A 21,982-nucleotide genomic window follows, 5' to 3' on the forward strand; every position below is an offset into this window, starting at 1 on the left:
ACACATTTCCTCTAGTGGAGACAAGAATACATAATCCTTTACCCCCCCCCCCCCCTTTAAGGAACGATTTCAATCAGTATAGACTATGATAAGTTAGGGTCCAATTCCCCCCCAAATAAATAGTGATGATTTTGCTGGATAATTACTTTTTTTGGGGGGGGAGGGGGGGGGGATGGGGTTGAATTAACCCCCAAAAATATATCTGACAATTAAACAACAGACCCAGACCCGGCCCCGTGACTATACCGCTACCCTCCAGCCATGGGGAACCGCCCCTGAATTAAGCCGGTGACCACAGACCAAAATACCCGTCTCTTGCCCAAACTTTTGCCCGTTTCACAAAGCGCGCGCCTTTCAGTCTATTTATATTATACAACACCTGATTCATTGACTGCATGCACTGAGAAGAAAAGGTACACGTGATTGTCATCAAAGTAGTATTTCTTGACGTCACCTAATTTCAATACTACGCCACGCCTCTACCTTCATTCATAAGTTGTTTTGGTCTCAAGCTCTTCATTTTTGAAGATGCACAGCTACAAGAACGCCGTACATACGAATGTGTATCAAACAGGTGGTCTTGACGGGAAGCAGTGAAAAAGAGGCGGGCTCCGTTTGTGTTCATTATGCCGCGCCAAAATTGAACTGAAAAAAGTAGCGTTGCGATCGCGCCCCGATATCGAACGATAACGTAATGTAAAGCCGCCGCCGACGATGCGACGATTTGCAAAGCCATAGACAATCAGAAGAAGGGAGATAAAAATACCTTAGAATCACAGGTAAATAATGCTTGAGTGTATCTATAAAAAAATTGTATTTTGAAAGGAAATGTTGGAGACATTGTGAGACGATTTGTTGATTTGGAAATTTGGAGTTTTCATCAGAATCTGAATATAATGGAGTGAATGCAGTTTGAGTTTGTCGACGTGTCGTTTGCTGTGTGTGTGCATTGGGAAAAGGTCGAACTCGTTTGATTTTATTTTTGGTGCATTTTTAAGATTACAGCATGTGAGGAAATGTTTTTCATGTTATTTATGTATTGCTCCTTAAACCATATTAGAGATGAATGATTTTCAAAGATAACTGAAAAAATTGCAACATTGTTGATGTTTTAGATGACATTTTGCAGTAGTAAATTGACTTCCGTTCTGCCTAGACAAATGGGCGCGCCAATAAATTTTGCAGCGAATTTATTTATCGAGAGATTGTCGACTTAAAAATATTCTTTGATCTTAATTCTTTATATTTGTAAAAGATTTATTAACATTACAAAATGGATGGTCTCTTTATCGATGCCCAAAGGGAAGGCACACAACTGTTCTGTTATCAAATGAAAGCTTGTGCATGCAAAATTGCAATTAATGGGCGGTGATTGTTAATGTTGTGTCGCCGGTTATCGGGCGCGCGCTTTCTGAACGGCTGCTGGGTCGCATTGACGCCGGCTGCCGCGCCAGCCAGCCGCCAGACAGAAAGCTAGTTCTAGACCCTGACTCGTTCGAGCTCTCTGACTCGGCTACACAAGACTCTTTCTTTTTTCTTTTTCAATTTGGAATTAACAGTGTCATATAGATCTCTAGACCTCTAGTCTAGGTCTACTGCAAATTTGTTGACCATTCTTCTTGTGAAATAAGCCACCACAGCACCATTTTCATTCACTTTTTCAGACTTTTTTCCAGTGTTTTTTCAATTGTTTTTTCAATTTTCCTTTTTTGGATTATTTTTCACATCATCATGGTTGGATAATTGAAAAAAATCAACTACTCTACTCAGAAGAACACATTTAAAAGTTCAAGGCTCACTGAAAGTGTTGAGATACAGGCCCCCCCCCCCCAATCTAGGCATAGCCTATTCAAATATGGGTCTAGACTCTATCCAAATTTTGTCCAGAGACCAGAATGGACAAAAAAGTGGTAGATCTAGATCTAGTCTACTGTCTAGATCTAGCTACATGCCGAGTTATAATTTTTGCGTAAATGCTGCACAGCACGATATGCAAAGCGTGGATTAAGGAAGGGTATTTTCAAACTGTAGACCTAAATCTTAGTAAATGCTCATGATCCCTTGGGACTAGAGAGAAAATAAGCGCATGGATATATTCCTTACAGCTGGCCCAACTTATCCCTCAGGGGCTCACTTCGTGAAAATGGTAAATCTCCGAGTTACTATGGAAACCATGTTTAAATCGCTGTTTTGATCAAGATATTTTTTAGAATTTTTGGGGTAAGCCGGCCCCTTTGGGGAATATGGAGAAAAACCTGCTCTTTCATGACACCTCACTTATTGAGTATCACCTTCAGGATAATGAGCAGTATTGGTTTAAATCTCATTTTGGTACCGGTAATTCAACATGAGCGCACATTGCACATGGACTGCATATATGTGTGCAATCTCTATGGGATGGATTTTAGCACACAAAACTGAGAGCGCGATCAGACACCCATAACCTAAAAAAAATCCTAACAAACTTTAAAGATAAGGTTCCATCTATAAAATGAACCGAGTGATATTTCTAACACAATACCCTCAGGGTGTTCACTGTTCATGGTTCCATTTAGTAGGGACAGGGTTCTATAGAGTCTACTTTAAAAGTATTTACAATATTCTCTTTATTCTGTTTCATTCTCTTGCAGAAGTTTGATACCATTCTGAAGTAAATATGGCTGAGCTAGCTTCCACTATGACAGGCATGTTGTTGCCAAATCACTTCCAACCCCTGGACCATGACAGTGAGAGTGATGATGAATCTATGGAGTATGGGGGCAGCATACAAATTCCTTTCTCTTCCATGTTGGAGACAAGCGATAGCAGGGATGGACGAGAATCCAAATCAAGTAGCCCCAATGTCAGTGTCGAGTACCTACCCCATATGAATCTTAAACAGAGGACAGAAGGAAGCTGGAATCACATGGATTCCTCAAATCTTACAAACGACTCTGGTTTTACCCCAAATTCATCAGGGTTCAGTGCGGACCTCAGTTCAAGCGGGGGCTTCTCGTCGTGTGACCTTAGCTTTAACCTGAAGAACTCATCCATGAATCGTGGGGTATCTTTAAGAACTCAGCAGCTACATGTAGGTGGTCCTGCGCAACCTGTTACCCCAACAAAACTACAGGACACAAATCTGGTACGCAACGATGACCCCTTGACCCCTACGGCGAACCTCAAGATGCTGCTTAGTGCAATGAGTCCGGAGATCAGAAACATGGAGAACAAAAAGAAAAAAGCGAGATTGTTTGATGACATGGTCGAAGCAGCGTCACAAGGGACAGTATTACCTAGACCCCAAGGAACAGTGTCATCCTCCAACCTTGACACCTCCACTATGAACTCATCATCTGGAAATGAAACATCATTCCTTTTGTCACCTTCAGATGAAAACGGAGCAGAAGAAGGAGAGAAAAACAACAGAAAAGCCAAGTCACTCGGATTACTTTGTCAAAAGTAAGTGTGATTGTAGTGATCTCCAATTCCAAGTATATACTTTGTTTTATGATCAAAGTACATGTAGGGCATGAAAGTTATTTGCTTAGATGATAATCAAATATAAAGAGCTAGAAATTTATTAATTCAAATTTTTTTTTAAAATTTGTAAAGTGAATACAGTGTATCAGGCCATCTTGGATCATGTTTTTATCAAAGCATTCGTCAAAATGACAAATCTTTTATTAATTTGATGTAAAAAATATATTAATTTGATCTCAATTGACAGCTGTTGGTGTATTAAAACAGTATACTTCTTGCTCTCTATGTTTCTGGTTTTTGGACTCAATTAGTGCCTCATTGCACTCTGAATAGATATGATCGTGATGTATGATTTTGATGAAATTTCATGTCACGCTTGCTCAATTTTTCCTTTCAGATTCTTGACAAAATATCCTGATTACCCGAAAGATGGAAAGGCCATGGATATTTCCCTGGATCAGATCTCTAAAGATTTGAGTAAGTAATGAACCAGGGCATAGCCCTTTTCCTAAAGAAACCAGGGGGTCCCTGCATTCATATTAGAGAATTGAGTAGTCATTGGGTTGATATTAAAGCCTCTTATTTTTAATAATAATAATAATATAGAGTATTTGTAATGCGCCAACTCCACATGACTACCGGTAATGTGTTCGAGACGCAATGGAGAAGAAAAACTACAAGTACACGAAAATACACCAAAAAGTGAACATCAACAACGTGAAAGTAAATCTACTGGAAAGCCGCTTTGAACGAATGAGTTTTTTGTTTAAATGATGGGGGGGGGGGGGGGGGGGGTACCGTGTTGTTAGATCACAGTTTCTCTTAATATTACACTTTTGATAGCATTTGCAGTTCTAACAGTAATTGGAATACTTAAAGACTAAAGCTCTAAACTCTTTAATTGATAAGATATGATTGTGGATGTTCAGAAGCAGCATCCAAATTAATATGTGTAAGATATGTATTAAAGTAAAATCAGTTCTACTAGGCTAGATGATCTCAAATGTAGTCAGAGGTATTTGAAACCGCGAGGCCGTATGGGAAGTCAATCACAGTCAAGATAAATTTACATGTAGAACCCTGTTTCTTATAAATGCTTTACCATTATTGACCAGAGCTCACACAGTATTATTATTGCCGGGGCTTGCACCAATACTTTTGCATTTCCAGTCAAGTTATTAAATTGCATGGCTTTGCGACTATGTATGTATTCCAAATATGTTTCTTGGACAGCTTTTTGTTAAGATTCTTCTTTAAAGTTTTGTTAAAGATTCAGTCAAACATGATGAGTTGTTTTATTTTCTTCCAGACGTTGAGAGAAGAAGAATCTATGACATTGTGAACGTCCTTGAGAGTGTTGAGATGGTCAGCCGGAGAGCTAAGAACAGATACCTGTGGCATGGCAGGACACACCTCTACAGGACACTAGCAAAACTCAAGGTACGGATAGGAACAATGCTTGTTTAGTATACAGATAATACACAGCAGTGAGGGTATTAGTAAGAATTACCCACACGAGGTACCTTTGGAACAGTTTAACACGCCCGAGGCGATAGCCGAGGGTGTTTGGACTGTGTTTGAAGTGCAATTTTTTTAGGGCCTCAATATTACACCATATCACAAACACTGATAAAAAATAGTACCATGCATATCTGATTTGTAAATCCAGAAACATTGTTAATGACTTTAAGATGAGTGTGATTTTCTCACAGTTCTATTGAAGGATTTTATTGGTATATTATATATTACCATAGCTCTATGCTATTAACAAGCTTTCTAGTCTAGCTAAATGGCTCACCGTTCCTGTGTATTTTGTTTCTTTGGTACAGTGCCTAGGTCAGAGACAGAAGTTTGCTGAGCAGCTAGCTCTCCTTCACAGTCGATTAGAAGACGGGAGTTTATCGATGGATGAAAGCAAATCACCGGTATACGGACCGGACAGGACGATGGGAGACGTTGCTAAGCAACCACTCCAGGACGTTGCTAGGCAACCTCTTCAGGATATCAGCAACTTCTTGAAGTCTCCGGTGGAGACGGAGATGAGGAAAAATGGGAGAGAGAACTGGGAAGATGGTGAGATTTTGTTTATGAGTACAAAGTATAAAGTACAAGTCCATTGAAAAATATGCTTTAAGTACATTACTAAATAGTGGGTCCTCGTATAGTGCTCATTTACATGTACGTCACACTTGACACTCCTGGCACCCCATAAGACATAAGTATTACTCTGGCTTTAGCATGGCTGTCATAATGTCACTCCAGCATTACAAGGAATTAAATCCTGCCAGGTACCCATTTACCTTAACTGGTTTAAGTGACACAAATGACTCAAGAAATAGTAAACTCTGCTTAAGTTTGAATCTGTTCCACTTATTCAATATTTGATTTAAGAAGTGTTAATAACCCATGTTTTGCATATACTGTATTTTAGCAAAAAATTTGATTCAACTTGTGCGACTTTGAATTTATATGCAGAGTTAACTGTAGACATTTTTTAATGTGAGAAGAAACTATGATTACCGGTAGTGGTACTGTTTAATACAAGATGTCCTATAGAAAAGGACCTGACCTCCACATGTAACATTCTTTGTAAGATCTTCCTCCCAGAATATCATTTTTATTTATTAGTGTACCTTTCATTTTCTTTATTTCAGATACAAAGAGAGATAAGACGTTAGGAGTGATGAGCCAGAAGTTCATCATGCTCTTCTTAGTGTGTAAGGTATGTATCAACTCTTTCTTAGATTAACCTACACATGTAGTGTAGTACGGGATGTCCAACATGAAAAAATGAGAACACCATTGCTTAAAAACTCCAAGACAAACAGCTCCAAAATTGTGCCCCTTGTCTGCTTTTCGTACTAGATTTTGAGAATTGTGCAGGTGTCCTACTCAATACTCTTCCAGATTCTTTTGCATTTTGTTTTAGTGTATTTGTATGAGATATACCGATCCCTTCAATGGCATACTGATTTTCGCCCATTATTATCTGTGAAAATTTGCTACTTTGTACGAGAAAACATCCCTTTTACAAAAATCTGAGATATCGTTTGTGTCTTATCCCTCAGGATCGAATCATCTCATTGGACGTAGCTGCCAGGATCCTGAAAGGAGACCAGAATTATCAGATCGGAGAGAATGCAAAGTTTAAGAGTAAGTTATGTGAGATATATGGATCTTAGTTTGTCACTAAAAGATTTTAGGGTAGCATGATGTGTCTCGGGCACCTGTTAGTGTCAAGCCAAGTGTTAAGACTAAGAAATTGCAAAGATTTTATTTTCTTGAAACAAAAACAGGAACTTGGTGGAGTTATTGCTCTGGAAAGATATGCCATATTTTGACAAATTTGACAAAGTATAATTGTAATTCACAATGTATCTCTTGAAATGTTATTCATGACAATCATTAGAAAACTAAGGCCTTGTTTGGAAAAAACTCTGCAAAACTGCAGCTTTTTTTCCTTATGATGACGTAAGGTGTGATTGTACCTGTCACAATTTTGTATAAAAAATCAGAGCTCGGTGAATACGTGCATAATCATTGTCGCGCATAGTTGCCATTCATTAACATGTAAACAGGAAATGTGATTGTTTTACCTGAATTAGCCTGGGGTGTTTCTTGCAATGATCTGGTAACATTGCTTTATTATCTGTTTCTTGTACAGCTAAAGTAAGAAGGCTGTATGACATTGCAAACATCTTGACCAGTCTGAAGCTGATTGAGAAGATTCACCTGTCTGAGGGACGCAGTCGTAAGCCAGCGTTCAGGTGGATTGGACCTGATCCAGATACAAGTCATGTCGACTGGAGTAAGTTAGATTTAGGGTTATGTTTGGGGCATGATTGAAATTAGGAATTAAATTTGAATTGACTTTGGAGTACATTTAGTACCATCATCCCAAAGAACATTCTGAATGAATTTATACTGATTTTATTTTTTCTGATTTCTTTATATCAATCAGACTCTCACACGCAAACGTAAGAAACTCTAGAAAATAAGAAAAAAAATTACCTGCACCTATACCATGGTCGAGGTTTATTATCCATTCCACAAAACAGATTCCACCTCCAAACACATTAACATATACATGAATATGCATGAATGTATTTGTAACACCCATTTTTTTTTGTTGTTTTGAGTTTTTCTGTAATTTTCACTACATTATTTCACGATAGATTCTCTAATTCTCGCTACCCTAAATAGGTACGAAAATCTCGAAATTCGCGAGACGAGGTAATTTTCACTCTCTCGGGTCATCACTACAACTTCCGGTATAGAGTCCCATCCCGCTGGCGCTAGCGCCTGTGTTCGCTGTGCAGAGTTTTCACGCACGCTAAAATCAGGGTTCTTACGCTTGGAATCATGAGCCCAGCACTGTGCAGCCTCACAAAAGAAAACCATCGTCACTGATGTCAAAAGACGCAAAAAACAATGAATGAAATGTTCAAATAAACGTTGAAATATTTGCGAAAAAAAAAACAAGACCGAGCAGACGACATATTCGGTGCATACACGTTGTGTGGCGACGGCGTTTTACGTTTGCGCTATCGCGCCTAGTAATATAGCGCCTGCACAGGAAGCTGTAATGTCGAAAAGCTATCCCATAATGCAATGCGCGTTTTCAGGATTTTCCCCGGATCTCGGCAGAATCGCTATTTGGGGTAGCGAGAATTAAAAATAACATTTGTCTATGTTCTTTAATACAAGAGAGAGAAAAAAAGACATGTTTCAATGAGTGAATCACTTAAGAATTGTGACCTCTTTTAGTCAACTATTCTCATATATTTTTTCTGTTCTTTTGCACTTCTTTACTTCACGTTAGATTCCTTGGAGAATCATTACACTTTTCTTTGTTCTTTACAAGAGAAACAGATGTTTGGATGAGTGAATCACTTAAAATTGTGACTCCTTTTATTCAATTATTCTTATAATCTATTTCTTATTTTGTACAGGTGAACTTCCAACAGGCACTAAACCAACTCAGAAGCATTCCTACTTCCCTCTCCCTCCTGGTATGTATCAATGATAATAGTAATACAGTGAAACCTGTCTATAAAGATCACCAAAGGGAGACAAGAAAAGTGGTCTTTATAGGCAGGTGGTCTTTGTAGACAGGTTCCTTTAGTACATGTTTCAATGAGAAATCATTTTCAAGGGAAACAACAAATGTGGTCATTGTAGACAGGTGGTCACTAAACCAAGTTTGACTGTGGTTGGTTCTTGTATAGCACTCATGTCTGTCAGACTTGAAACTGCTGCAGTTATTTCCTGTCATGTGCTAATATGGCAACTATCAATTGATATAAACATTTGAACTTTGAACTTTTCATATAATGGCAAGTGTGTTGCCTAACCTAGCAGTGTATCGATATATAAAATGATGGCAATATACCTATTTTATGAGTCTATTTGTGTTTGTTCTCACATTCTTCACATTCTGTAATTTTGTAAGCATTATGGTACTTCTCGTTTTAAGCACTCCTAAACGTTATTATGTTCTTTTTATACAATGCATGCAAAACAAATAATCACACTGTGCCACATTGTATGTACCATGGCACCATGAAGTTGTGTGATCTAATGTAAGTTAACATTTAATATTTCTTTAATCTTACAGTAAGTAGGTTGAATATCAATTTCAATTATTTGTTTGTGCCTTGAGCATCTCTAGAGATGGATATGTTGCTCTTCATAAATATTGTTATTATTATTATTATCGTTGTTGTAATTATCAATTCCATCTTGCCATTTTTTTCTCCTCATGCAGTGAGTTCTGATTCCTGGTCTTCCAACCCCACCCACAAACAAACCCCAGCGATGGTCAAGCTACCCCTCGGCAAGACCACGCCCCTCAAGTCCCGCCTCACCTGGAGTCGGACTGCATCCTTTAGCGCCATCTGTGAGGTGGCAGAGCAGGAGTGCCGCAAGTATTCCTCAGCCCCAAGCAGTCCCGTCAAGGACGAGGAGGAGGATGAGGATGAGAATGAAGAGAATAGCTCTTCTTCGACCCTTAGCAACGGCACCAAAAAAGGTGATTTCATCATATAGCTATAGGTGCCTGTGCATGTGTCATTGTGAATATGTAATGGGAGGCCGGCTAAAAGTGTTTTTGAGGTTATTTTTTTTTGTGGCATACAGATCGAAGGGTGTAGCCTTCCATTCCTTTTATTGATCCATTGATCTACCTATTCTACATTCTGTATTATTTTATTTTGCTAAAATTTTATTTATTCCTTGATTAGACCCAGCATTCTCTGCAAAATATTTTATATTAATATATTACAGTTGTAATATGTTTTGAGTATTGTAGTTTGAGCATTTGGATGCAAAAGCTAATAAACTTCCCTATTTCTCAATATTTTGTTTCTTCTTTCCATTAACAGAGGAAGATTTCATTCAGGAGTTTCAAGCCCTGCGAAACAAGTACCCTGCCTGCGTGTCCAGACTGTTGTTCTCTGGCCCAGCTGTGACCCCATCTGACCCTTCACCCCTGACCCCTGACCCAGCACCATTGACCCCTGAGTCCTTGCAGTATCAGCTAAGCCCAAGAGAGACCTCTCAGATGACCACGATGGGGGTAGCCAGCCCCAGAGGCCAGGGAGGAGAATGTAGTAGTGCTTCCAAGAGTAAAGCACAGAAAGTGGTCTATGTCCAGAGGTGAGTGCCATTTCCTCAATGGCTTTAGGTGATCCAGTCAAACCTGTCAATAGCAACCGCCCAAGGGAAACCCCCCAAAGTGGCCTTTGTAGACAGGTGGCCTTTGTAGATGCGTTCCTTTAGTACATGTTTCAATGAGAAACCATTTTCAAAATGTGGTCTTTGTAGTCAGGTGGTCACTAAAGCAGGTTTGACTGTATATCTTCAGTTGCCTCTTCTCAACTGATCCAATTGTATGTACTAGATACACTTCGTGTAAAGCCAGAAACATTTGTGATTTGTGAACGACTCCCATTTTCACGCCATAAGAACTTTTCTTGCTGGGTCAGTTATGTTACAGCTATTTTGTGGCATAAATTAATTTTGCATTTCTGAACCACCCGCAAATATCCTGAACTTTTCATGTACGTGAGTTTTGGTTGTAAAATTTGTAAAGTAGTTGGGAGGAAATCTGTAAGAGCAGCCTAGCTGAAGCAAGGGTGGTATTAAACTACTAAAAAATACTATAAATCCAATATTCCATTTCTTTGTATAATTTTATTGATTTACATAGCACTTTTTCACACAATGTCTTCATCATCATTAAATTAAACGTAGACTTGGATTTTCTTTTCTTTTTAGATTTGTCCCTTTGCTGAATGCCAATACCATGGCGGCCGTGCAAGCAAGCTCCTCCCACCAAACGGATCCCAGCAACCCTACCATCGTGACTGGAAACCGAACCATCGTCGCACCAAACAGCGCCCTCGTAGGTGGGCCACACCCTGCTGTGATATCACCCACCCCAGGCTCCGTCATCCGTCTACTCCCGATGAGACAAGAGAATTGGGTTCAGCTTCCTCATGGCAATGATATCGGCTCTAGGAATGCCGCCAATGGTACTCATCATGAGACTGCAAGGTAAGGGCTGGTTCAGCAGGACATGGGGGTGTTTCACAAAGATCCTACGTCAAACTTAACTCTAGTTGGACTTAAATATTATGGAGAGCCATTTGTAACCTTGAAATAAAATATATTCAAAAGCAAAAATTCAAGTATTTTAGTCTTTTCTTCAATTCCACATAAACATGAAATCTCCTGGATAATAGAAAATATGAATGATTTTAATAAACATTTTATGCCTTTTCAAATAACTTTTACAAAATATTTTCAATGATGCTAACGGTTTTCCATAATTGTCAAGTCCAACTTAGGATCTTTGTGAAACACCCCCCTGATGACACAGATGTTATGGACAGGGACAGAGAGTGAAAGTTGAGTGAAGTCAAAATGTGTCCAGACAACGATTTGATCAAGTCTGAAGACCAATCATTTCCATCATTTGGGTGCACAGATAGTGTAAGAGAAAGAGAGAGAGAGAGAGAGAGAGAGAGATACAGGGAAGTAGGAACTTGTTAATAAACAAATTTGATTTAAGTTTGACAACCAGCATCTCTTGATTCTTTGTCTACAGCTCAGTAACTCAGGCAGAGTCGGGAGGACCACTAATCAAGTGTGCTGGAGTTCCTAACTCCAACCAATTAGTGACCATCATACGACGCAGCAAGCGAGCGGTCAAGCTTGCGCTGGACAAGGAGTTTGAATACCATCCTATAATCAAGAAGGTCAAGTCAGAAACAAATGTTGAGGTAAATTTCCTTAGAATTCTAGAGCTGGGCATCATTTCATGAAGTCGTCATAAATGCAAGTTTACTGACATCCCATTGAAGCCCTTGTTAAGTTTTATACAGCCGTTTCAATAGGATGTTGGCGAACTTAGACCTTAGGATGGTTTTGTGAAACAATGCCCTGGGAGTGTTTCACAAAGACTAAGATCGACTTAGTCTTTGTTAACTATGGCAGGCCTTTCATGCCACTAGTTCCTCTAACCATTCCTGGCATTGGTTTCTCTCGGGACGTACAAATTGTGGTCACAAATCTACAGAATTTACTTTTTTTTTTATAGTTCTTTATTGAAGGAAAAATTATTATCTAAAGATCATAATTGAGAGACCAATGGTGAGAGCAACCAGTGGCATGAATTGCCTGCCATAGTTAAGTCCAACCTAAAGTCGATCTTAGTCTTTGTGAAACACTCCCCTGGTGTTTTGCATCTGTATGCTAGCTTTGTTAATTGATCTGCCTTGATAATACAGATATTCATGAATGCATTTGCATGATAGCTGGCATGTATGTCAGTTTTAAAATATTTTCATACATAGTTTTATTGTTTTAGTAACATGTCGGGATTGTGAATGAGATCTTATATTAAGTGAATGTAAGCTGATATTTGGCCTAAATCATGGAATCACAAAAAAGGAACTTGCAATTGTTAATTTTACAGTGTACGGTAATGCAGTTGGAGAGCAAAATAATTATTCTGTTTTTATTTACTAATGTAAAGCACTTTGAGCATGTTTATGTAAAGGCGCTATATAAATATCAATATGTATGTATTGAAGAACACACTTCAGTCTGTGAATCATCAGCAAATGCTGAAGCTTAGCGTGTATCATACTTTGAATGTTTAGAATATCCTTTTCATTTGAAGCTTTTCTTCTTTCCCTCTATTTAGAATCCCCCTGTCAAGGTAGCGGTCTCTGAGCCTGCCAAGAATCCCAAGAATCCCACCGTGATCATCACCCACCCCACCCCTCTTGTCTCCATGCCTGAAGGACCCCACCCCCAAGCACACACCCCAGCACCCCACCCACAACACCATGCTGCCCAAGTAGAAACAGGTAAGATACAGTGCACACAAAAGTACCATTTGGATGCCTCTCTCCATCCAGGTGTATAGTACCATTTGAATGCCTCTCTCCTCCCTTGTGTAGTAAATGGGTACCTGGTATGTATTCATTCATTGAAATGCTTGTTGCAGCCAAGGTAATAATAGTAAAGAAAAGCCTGTATATAAAGATTGATCAAGAAAGCCAAGAAAAATGGGTCTTAATAGGCATTTGGGCTTTATGTACAGGTTCCTTTCCTAATACAATTCAATGAGAAAGCAGTTTTAAGGGAAACAGTTTTTCTATACAGGTGGTCACTAAAGCAAGTCTGACTGCATTGTGAAAGAAACGTTGTGGAATCACTCAGAAAAGGTTGATCATCTAGCATATGAGTATTGGTGTGTACTTCAAGGTTCTGGAATCATCAAAATGATAAGAAATTTGGCCCTATAAGCTTGAGACTATTTTTTCGAATACTCCAGATTTACACAGCAAATCTTTAAAATATATTAAAAGGGACTTGGTAACATTGTTTAGATGAGAGTAAATGGTGCTAAGGCAGTGACTTCAATGCTAGATGTACAATTAAAGATAATCTGAAAGTTTGATAGAAAACGGACCATTATTAATGAAACAAATTGGGAAAAACTGATCTGATCAATTCCTTAATTTTCCCACTTATATTATTACATTTTAAGTGAATGAAAATTGTCACAAAGCAATGAATTGGATCTTTATACCATTCCATACATTTAAGTGTTGAATTTTTTTTTTTAACGCCGGTTTATGTCTTATTTTCATGAAAAATTGGTAAGAAAATTCAAAATTGATTGGGAAAATTTAATGTAAGAGGATGTCGCAGAGTGATGCCTTCAAAGGAAACCATAAATATCTTTGTGGTTTGAGAATATTTTCAGGATTTGTTTGCATGTTGGAGGGTTAGCACAGTAGGAGGAATATAATAAGTAACATATCATACAAAAATTAGGCAGTTTTTGTATCAACCTTCAAAAATGTTACCGAGACCCTTTAAAGAGTAAGACTCTATAGTTTCCACTCAACCTTCATTCTCTCTATGACAGGACAAGATGAAAAGAGTAGGATTGTGGACAGGTCTCTGATTCAGGTACTTTGTCAAGTGGAGGAGTTCAACGTTCTGTTCCAGATTTTCTTGGGAACTTCTCGTTTCTTGTTATTTAATTGTTCATTGTTTCAAGTTTTGTTTGTATTGTTTTATCATTTTTTCCCCACCAAATGAAAAGAGTAGGATTGTGGACAGAATCAGATCCAGGTACTTGGTCCAACGGAGATGTTCGGTGTTCTGTTCCAGATTTTCTTGGGAACTTTTAGTTTCTTGTTCATTCTTTCAAGTTTTGTTTGCATTTTGTTTTAACTTTTTTCCACCAAATGAAAAGAGTAGGATTGTGAACAGGTCTCAGATTCAGGTACTTGGTCCAACAGAGAAGATCAATGTTCTGTTCCAGATTTTCTTTGGAACTTCTAGTTTCTTGTTCATTGTTTCAAGTTTTGTTCGCAATTTGTTATCATTTTTTCCCCACCGAATAAAAAGAGTAGGATTGTGAACAGGTCTCCGATCCAGGTACTTGGTCCAATGGAGAAGATCAGTGTTCTGTTCCAGATTTTCTTGGGAACTTCTAGTTTCTTGTTATTTCATTCTTGTTCATTGTTTCAAATTTAGTTCGCATTATGTTTTATTATTTTTTTCCAACCAACTGCATGCATTATTGATCCTTGAGTTTGATAATTGTTACAGCACTATTGTCGTTTTTTCCAGCTTTGTTACTAATTATGAATCAGCTTAGTAAAAGGTTTTAGAGAACTTATTTTCAAAAGGTGGAATTTGTTGATTCATCTGTAATATAACTGAATTTCTCTGAGTTTCTCTATGGATCCAAGTTCAGTTTCAATGCACCAACGCCACCAACCAAGGGATTATTTTGGATTACCAGACACTAATATGTTTTGTTCATCTGTTTAGTGATGTTAGTGTTTATTTTTACTTTCAGTGGTGTTGCTATATGAGCTGGGGGTGTTTCACAAAGATCCTAAGTCAAACTTAACTCCAAGTTGGACTAAAAAATTATGGAGAGCCATTTGTAGCCTTAAATATATTCAAAGGCAAAAATTCAAGTATTTTAGACTTTTTATAAATTCCACATCAAGAACATGAAATCTCCTTGATAATAGAAAATATGAAAGATTTAAAACAACATTTTATGCCTTTTAAAAATATTTTTTATTACAAATTATTTTCATAGATGCTAACGGCTTTCCATAATTGCAAAGTCCAACTTAGAGATAAATACCCTCCAGAAATACATATTTTTTAACACACCCTGTACTTTGGTCTAATTAGAGAAGTGATAATTCATGGCCTGTGGGATTACAAACTGTGATCTCCACCTCTCTCAACTAAGCCATTAACCTTTCCTCCACTTCACAAACGCAAGAAATTGAAGAGTAACATGAAATTATAATTATTTGATAGAAATATTGATGACTTATTGATTTCATGTATATTTTCTTATATTTGACAGGAAACCCCACATGTTAGAAATGATTCCAAACTGAGACGAGCGGCCCTCAAGCACGTCAAACGACGTCTCACAATAGACCTTGATAAAGAACCATCGGAGACAACCGATCAAGACTCGAGGCCTACAGGCGATAATCCCAAGAACGCAAGCAAGAAAATGCCTAGATGTCACTCTCTCTCAGAACTAGACCAAAGAAAAGGCAACAGTTTTCCAGATAATGGACTTATAGTCCCATACCTAGAAACAAACAATGAATTACTTGGAAAAGAAAGAGAGCAGTTTGATGTATCATTGGATGAAGCCAAAAGAAGAACAAGCGTAGTGAGCGTATCAAGGGAACACAATTACAGCTCTCACTGTGTGAAAATGAAATTTGGAGGAAAGTTCGGAAGCCTGAAGAAAAATCCAGAGGATGCTAAGTCAGACAATCCTAGCAGTGTGAAAACTTCAAGAGATGAGGTGAAGAGCATTGATAGCAAGGATACAGATAGGTCTTCAAGTTCTGGAGAGAAGTGCAAAGGAACTTTGAAGGAAGCTCAAGGAATGAAATCTCATTTTGAGAGAACAGAGCAGAGGCTCTCGGATATGGGTGGGAAAGAAAATTGGGAGGATTGTTGGCTTTCTGCTAGCTTTCCTCCCCCATCGCTGTCGGGTTTCTCTACCTTCCTTCAAGGGCGTACCAGCCGAGGCACTCCTCGCCCAGGTTCCAGTCGACCCAGCTCCGTCGTAAGCATTGGTGAGCTTGATCGATGGCTGTTTCCAGGTGACAACGCCTCCCCGACGGTCACAAGCGGTCAAGTTGTTAAGACGGTCAGCACACCATGGGTGTTATCACCGACAGTCACCTCAACTCACTCATCCCCTCCAAAGCTGACTACCCTAGCCAGCCCAGGTGGCCATGGTGTTGCTCTGGCATCCCCTAGGCCAGTACTGCCACAGACCAATCACCACATGTATCTGTCGCCACATCGCTCCATCGTTGATGCCCGTGCAGGAATGTCCCCTGAACCTCTGTTCACGAGCACACCAAAGCCTTCCACTGCTTCAATCAAGTACTTCAATTCAGATTTTATTAGTAGCCAGAGGGGTATGGAATCCGTTAGTTACTCTGGAGACGATACCACAATCCCCGGTCCTCAAGACTGCCATGAAGATCTTGGCAGGTTGAAGCCTTTGGAAGGGATTCCTTTAGAGCAACAGAGTGCACCTGCAACGATGTCACAAAGTACTTTTCAAAAGCTACCTGAGACTGAACATGTTTGTCCCAAAGTAAGGTCAGGAGGAAAATGCACTCATCCGCCAGCTTTTGGAGATGAACCTTCGCCTACGATTATGTCTACGTCTAGTTCACAGTCTTCAACTCTGCCGCCATATCTGATGCGTTCAAAAGCAGCAGCAGCATCATCCAAGTTGCTTTGTAAGCCAATGGTACATCCTGCAGATATCTGTAGTCCTGGTCAAGGGTTGGTAAATATGGAACAGGTAGGCCCTACATCAGTGCAAAGACTATCTGATCTGCAGAGTGGTGATTCAACCAACGACAGTTCTACGAATCCTTCTGCATCTCTTACTCACCATGTGCCCTTACACCAACTGCAGACAATTCCTTCTTCAGGAGAAGGGATTCAGGCTTGTCTTGCACCGTCAAAACCAAACTCTTCTTTTCAGGGCCTACCTCAGTCTCCGCACGGTATCCCTGTTGTCGGCTCAGGACTTAGTACAGGGCCGTCCAAGAGCCTACCTCGGTCTCTGCAAAGTATCCCTGCTGTCAGCTCAGGACTCGGTACAGGGCCGTCCAAGCTCTGGAAGTCACCTTTAGTACAACAGATCCAGCAAAGGATGCAGCAAAGACTTCCCCCGTCAGGGATTGCATACACACTCAACGGCACGACATATACGATACACGTCAGGCCCCGTACCGGAAACCCCACTCCATCAGGGACTTCCAGTGCAGGCTACATACCACCCTTGAACATCAATCCTACAACCCCAGTGGGCTCCTGGAATAGGTGTCACCAAGAGGCAGTTTGTCGTATGAGAAGTCCTCTAGGTGGGCCGCATCCTCTGCAGGTGGCTCATGGACCTGCTCCAGGATGTACTCCAAGGTTCGCCACCCAGAACAATCCCAATCCTGACACCAAGGCGGCAAGTCTTGGCAGTGTTTCCTCGAGCGGTCGTGTGAATGGTGTCATTGCCCGAGAGGCTTGTGGTAGTTCCAATGCTGAGGTCCCGAGCACAGTTCCTCAGCACCGCCCTTGGATCTTTCCATGTCCCGTTGTGCAAGGATTATCAGTCAGTGGTGACACTCTCCCTCCTAGGCAGACGAATTGCAATGATTTCATCACATCAGGCTAGCAGTGTGGATAAAATGTGATGCGCATTAGAAGACATACTTTGTCAAAGAAAATGATCTTTGTTCCCATCCTTGTACATGTATATCGAGGGGCGAGTGACACAAAGACGTTTTGGCCATTTTTGGCCATTTTTAGAAAAAGGCTTGAGGAGTTAAGTCTATGTTTCACTAGCCCACATGTTTCTGAACATTTTGATATCAAATACTTATTTTGGCAAAATATGGAGCTACGTCTTTGTGTCACTGAACCCTCGATATACAAGCCAGGAAACTTGAGATAGCATTTGCTGAACTTTTATGCTTGTTATGAGATGGTACATATGCCTTGATGAATTATTTCTTTGAATAATGACTAGTTATTTGTCAGAAGTGCCTAAATTCAGATTCATGTCTATGCAATTTGCAAGCTGTCTAATATTTTAATCTCCTTTATAAAATGTGTATTAAAGAGAAGGTTGAGTTCTGGTAAGAGGTGAAAAATAATTTTTGAGCATTACTCATTCTTATTATGCAAGTGTGGAAGAACATCAGTTAAGACATGTTCCCTGAAAAGCATGGCTCTTCAAATGCCTTCATATTCTAAATATGCATGTAACATCGTAAAAATCGGTGGGGGGGGGGGGGGGGGGGGGGGGGCTTTTTACGCCACGTGTTCGTGTAGTCCCATATACATCTTTCTGTGCAAGTGTTTATAACTTTACCAAGACTTGGCCACATTTCTTATCATTTTGATGATTCCAGAAACTTGCAATACACACAAATTCTTATATGCTAGATGATCAACCTTTTCTGGTCGGTTCCACACCGTTTCTTTCACAATGCAATCGCATGACCATAACTCAGCTTCATCTTTAAGCAAGACTGATACTTGATACTTGATGGAGTAATCCCTCTGGCAGCTATACTGGGATGGTAGGTGAGGCGAGTAACTGCAAGGAGTGCCATGAAGTCCAGAAATGGTGTGTGGACAAAGCACTCGTCAATTTATAGTTAAATATACTAGGTTCAGTGCAAGTAAACATTGATGTGTATGCTCTTGAAATCATGAATATCTGTATATATTTTATCTTGATTTTTATTTAATTTATTACCTCCAAGAGACTAAGACAAATATCCAGTATTGATTTTGAAGTCTTTTTCCATGATTTTTTACAGCAGCATTACATCATGTTTACATGCATAGCAGGATTTTTTATTTAAACAAAATTATTTTAAGCCTGTTGACTGCATTATGAGGACAGTATTGCCATTACAGGAACTTGAAAGGGTTGAATGCCATGCAAATGCTGCAAACATTTAGAGGCAAAGGTATTATTTTGTCTTTTTCGCAGGGAATTTTGTAATGCTCCCACCTACTTGAACTTGAATGATGAAATGCCATATAAACATGCAAATAAAGTACATATACAGTTAAGAACTAAATTATACATACCCTTACCAAGTTTTGTAATTGTTCAAGTTAGTGAAAAATTAGTTGGTCCCAATATGTGTGTCTTGAGAACCTGACATATTAACGTTTATATCTTAAAATGTGCAACAAAGGCTCTAATTCATCCAGTCAACCTTTTATTCTTCACTTATGAAAAATGCAAAAAATATCAAACTTACATAGGGTATGGATAGTTTAGTTGTTAACTGTACATGTACATGGAGTTATGCTAATTGATTTTATATACTATTCCAGAAATGATTGTGTGTGGTTGAGGTTTCCTCTGGTTTATCCTGCTTTCTTATGCATTAAATTCTATGCTGCTCATATTACGGTCAAATCTGTCTATAGCAACCGCCCAAGGGAAACACAAAAAAGGGTCTCTGTAGACGGGTGGTCTTTGTAGATAGGTTCCTTTAGTACATGTTTCAATGAGAAACCATTTTCAAGGGAAACAAAAATGTGGTCTTTGTAGACAGGGGGTCACTTAAGCAGGTTTGACTGTACATGTTCTTGTGCTGCCTTTGCCATTTTTCAGTTTTTTTTATTACAATAGACGACATACAAGTTGTCCATAGACAGGAAGATATCGTTTGTTGAGAGCAAGAGGTGCTTTAACTTTGTATCAAAGTATACGTATATGACTTGATGCCATTCTGGCCCCAAAACAGAGTGAAATTGTTATGAAACAATATTGAGAATTTTTTATCCCGCATCAGACATTAGTCCTATTGACATTTTACACTCTATTATCTAAACAATATTTTTAAATGATTTTTATTTGTAAATGTCATGTGTATTGCAAAGTTGTTTGATTCTACAAGTATAACCATGTATTGATATTCCTATCTATAGAAAAAGCCAAAGTTTTGTTTCGGTCGAAGTCTTGATGATTATTTCTTTTCTCCTTTTCTTCCTTGTAATCTGCTTCTTTTTCAACACAAACATTTATAAATATTTTTAAAACAAAACATATGTCTAGGTCTGATTTAAACAAAAAATATCTCAAATCAAGATACTATATTATATATTTTCTGTAGATTTAAGATTTCATGGGTAAATTAATACATTTTTTATTGTAATAGAAAAATTTTCATGAAAGTTTTTAAAAAGGTTAAATAGAAATTTATTTTAAAATGCAAACTGTTGATATTCTTTAGACTACAATGATAAGGTACTTTTTTTAAATGAATAATGTTTTAACTTTTGTTTTACCATGTTAACTTAGTGTACAAGAAAAAAACATATACATTATACCGGTAGTTGGACAAAACAAATGTATGTTTAAAGATTTTATTTTTGTTTGTTTTTGTTTTTAGGTTTTTTAAAGTAAAGAACAAATTTCACAATTCATTGATAACTATTTTACATCTAGAAACAATGTTCTCTGTCATTTATCACAGTACATAAAACTGAAATTAGAGATCATAAATTAAGTAATCATAAAATATAAAGATAGGCATGTACTTCTGTAGAACACAGGGGTGAATTATGGAGATTTACAGAGAGTACTCTGTATTTATTATCACTAAATTTATATACATTAACTATTCAAGTTTTTACGAACACATTTTAATCAGGAGTCTACTGTTGCAATTAAGCATATTCTAAGTATTTTAATTTGGGATGTATAAAAGGAGTTTCTAATTTGCTTTGGAAAGAGCCGGAGAGTAGAGGCCGCCCACTTCCGAATGCTTCTCCGATTGTTATTAAAGCAAACATTATGAACCCTTTAATCTGGCAACTTTTTAAAAGCATTCAAAGTACAGTTTAGTCTAGACCGAAAGCTTCAGTCTCTGATGTCGACGGTTGTTCCGCTGAGATTGCATCTGCCTGGGAAATGTCAATAAATGGCAGTTTTATTAAAGAAATGAAACATATCGGACAGTTATTTCTGTCTAAGTTTAGTCCAAATTTTGCCTCGAGAGATTTCTATGTTATTTTTTTCACGAGGAAGGTCGGCAGGTATGGACATTTTTTGAAAAACTTTATCCCATGCAGAAATCTGTATGGGATTTATTAATGTGCATTTAATGGGTATGTACCAATTTTTCTGTACATTCCTTTTGAGTGAGTGCATGGACTATGTATATGTAAATTTACATGTGTATTTTTAATGGTGTGCTTCCTCTATACATGCATGATATACTGTATGCCTACTGCTTTTAATTATTCCTGTATAAAATCTGATTCTCATTTGTTATATGTAATGGGAAAGTACTATATTGTAGATAACTTGATTGTACAGGTAAAATAAATCTGTGATTTGCCAAGTTTAAAACATTTTAATGTCTTTGCCTTTTGTGATGTATATACCGGTAGTGTATGCTCTCATATTACAAAAATGGGCGTAAACAGATTTCTTAAAGGTTATGCAAAGCTTTGGGAAATTTTGAAAATTCAGTGGATGGATGTTTATTTAAAATGTTGATATATTTGGATGCCCCTATGGATGTATTGTAAGCACTAGAAAATTTAGCCCCTAAAACACTCGAGAACTTAAATAATAAAAATTTACCGGTGCTCCCGGTTAATTTCAAATATTTCAAATGGCGCCTAAGGCCATTCCATGGTAGCTGCGACCATGAAAATCTCTGAATGAGCAGTACTAAAGTAATATCGGTCTTGAGAGGGAGCTATACAACAATATTTTGTATTTACAATTTCATCTCTTTAGACTCGGATTTCAACCGCGACAATGATCACTGAATATTGTAAAATCGCATATGCTTCCAATATCTTTATTTGAACCAAATTCATGGCCCCATACCAAAACTTGTATTACCTTTAATATAATTTTATTTTGTAGATTGTT

At 38.3% G+C, this 21,982-nt stretch overlaps 2 protein-coding genes across 2 annotated transcripts; both read left to right on the forward strand.

Annotated features, from left to right (window-relative positions):
* The first annotated feature begins 528 nt into the window (after positions 1 to 528).
* Positions 529 to 14,804, forward strand: LOC100891325 (transcription factor E2F8). The gene is made up of 16 exons (XM_030988308.1): positions 529 to 779; positions 2,631 to 3,441; positions 3,860 to 3,939; positions 4,772 to 4,902; positions 5,292 to 5,535; positions 6,117 to 6,184; positions 6,531 to 6,615; positions 7,127 to 7,270; positions 8,415 to 8,474; positions 9,230 to 9,493; positions 9,846 to 10,119; positions 10,741 to 11,019; positions 11,573 to 11,747; positions 12,674 to 12,839; positions 13,910 to 13,953; positions 14,745 to 14,804. Exons 2-16 carry the CDS (start codon positions 2,657 to 2,659, stop codon positions 14,802 to 14,804), a joined length of 2,859 nt encoding a protein of 952 aa, XP_030844168.1. The 5' UTR covers positions 529 to 779; positions 2,631 to 2,656.
* On the forward strand, positions 12,717 to 17,862 carry LOC100890807. The gene is made up of 2 exons (XM_011666321.2): positions 12,717 to 12,839; positions 15,386 to 17,862. Exon 2 carries the CDS (start codon positions 15,542 to 15,544, stop codon positions 17,738 to 17,740), a length of 2,199 nt encoding a protein of 732 aa, XP_011664623.2. The 5' UTR covers positions 12,717 to 12,839; positions 15,386 to 15,541; the 3' UTR covers positions 17,741 to 17,862.
* Positions 17,863 to 21,982: the final 4,120 nt, after the last annotated feature.

The sequence above is a fragment of the Strongylocentrotus purpuratus genome, unplaced genomic scaffold, assembly GCF_000002235.5.
Source record: "Strongylocentrotus purpuratus isolate Spur 01 unplaced genomic scaffold, Spur_5.0 spur5_scaffold_17, whole genome shotgun sequence".
In the NCBI taxonomy this organism is placed as follows: domain Eukaryota; kingdom Metazoa; phylum Echinodermata; class Echinoidea; order Camarodonta; family Strongylocentrotidae; genus Strongylocentrotus; species Strongylocentrotus purpuratus.

Coding starts and splice junctions, on each gene's coding strand:
- LOC100890807 (XM_011666321.2), top strand. CDS start 15,542: ATGCCTAGATGTCACTCTCTCTCAGAACTAGACCAAAGAAAAGGCAAC.
- LOC100891325 (XM_030988308.1), top strand. CDS start 2,657: ATGGCTGAGCTAGCTTCCACTATGACAGGCATGTTGTTGCCAAATCAC. Junction 3,442..3,859: donor CTCGGATTACTTTGTCAAAA/GTAAGTGTGATT, acceptor TTTTCCTTTCAG/ATTCTTGACAAAATATCCTG. Junction 13,954..14,744: donor TGGACAGGTCTCTGATTCAG/GTACTTTGTCAA, acceptor TATGGATCCAAG/TTCAGTTTCAATGCACCAAC.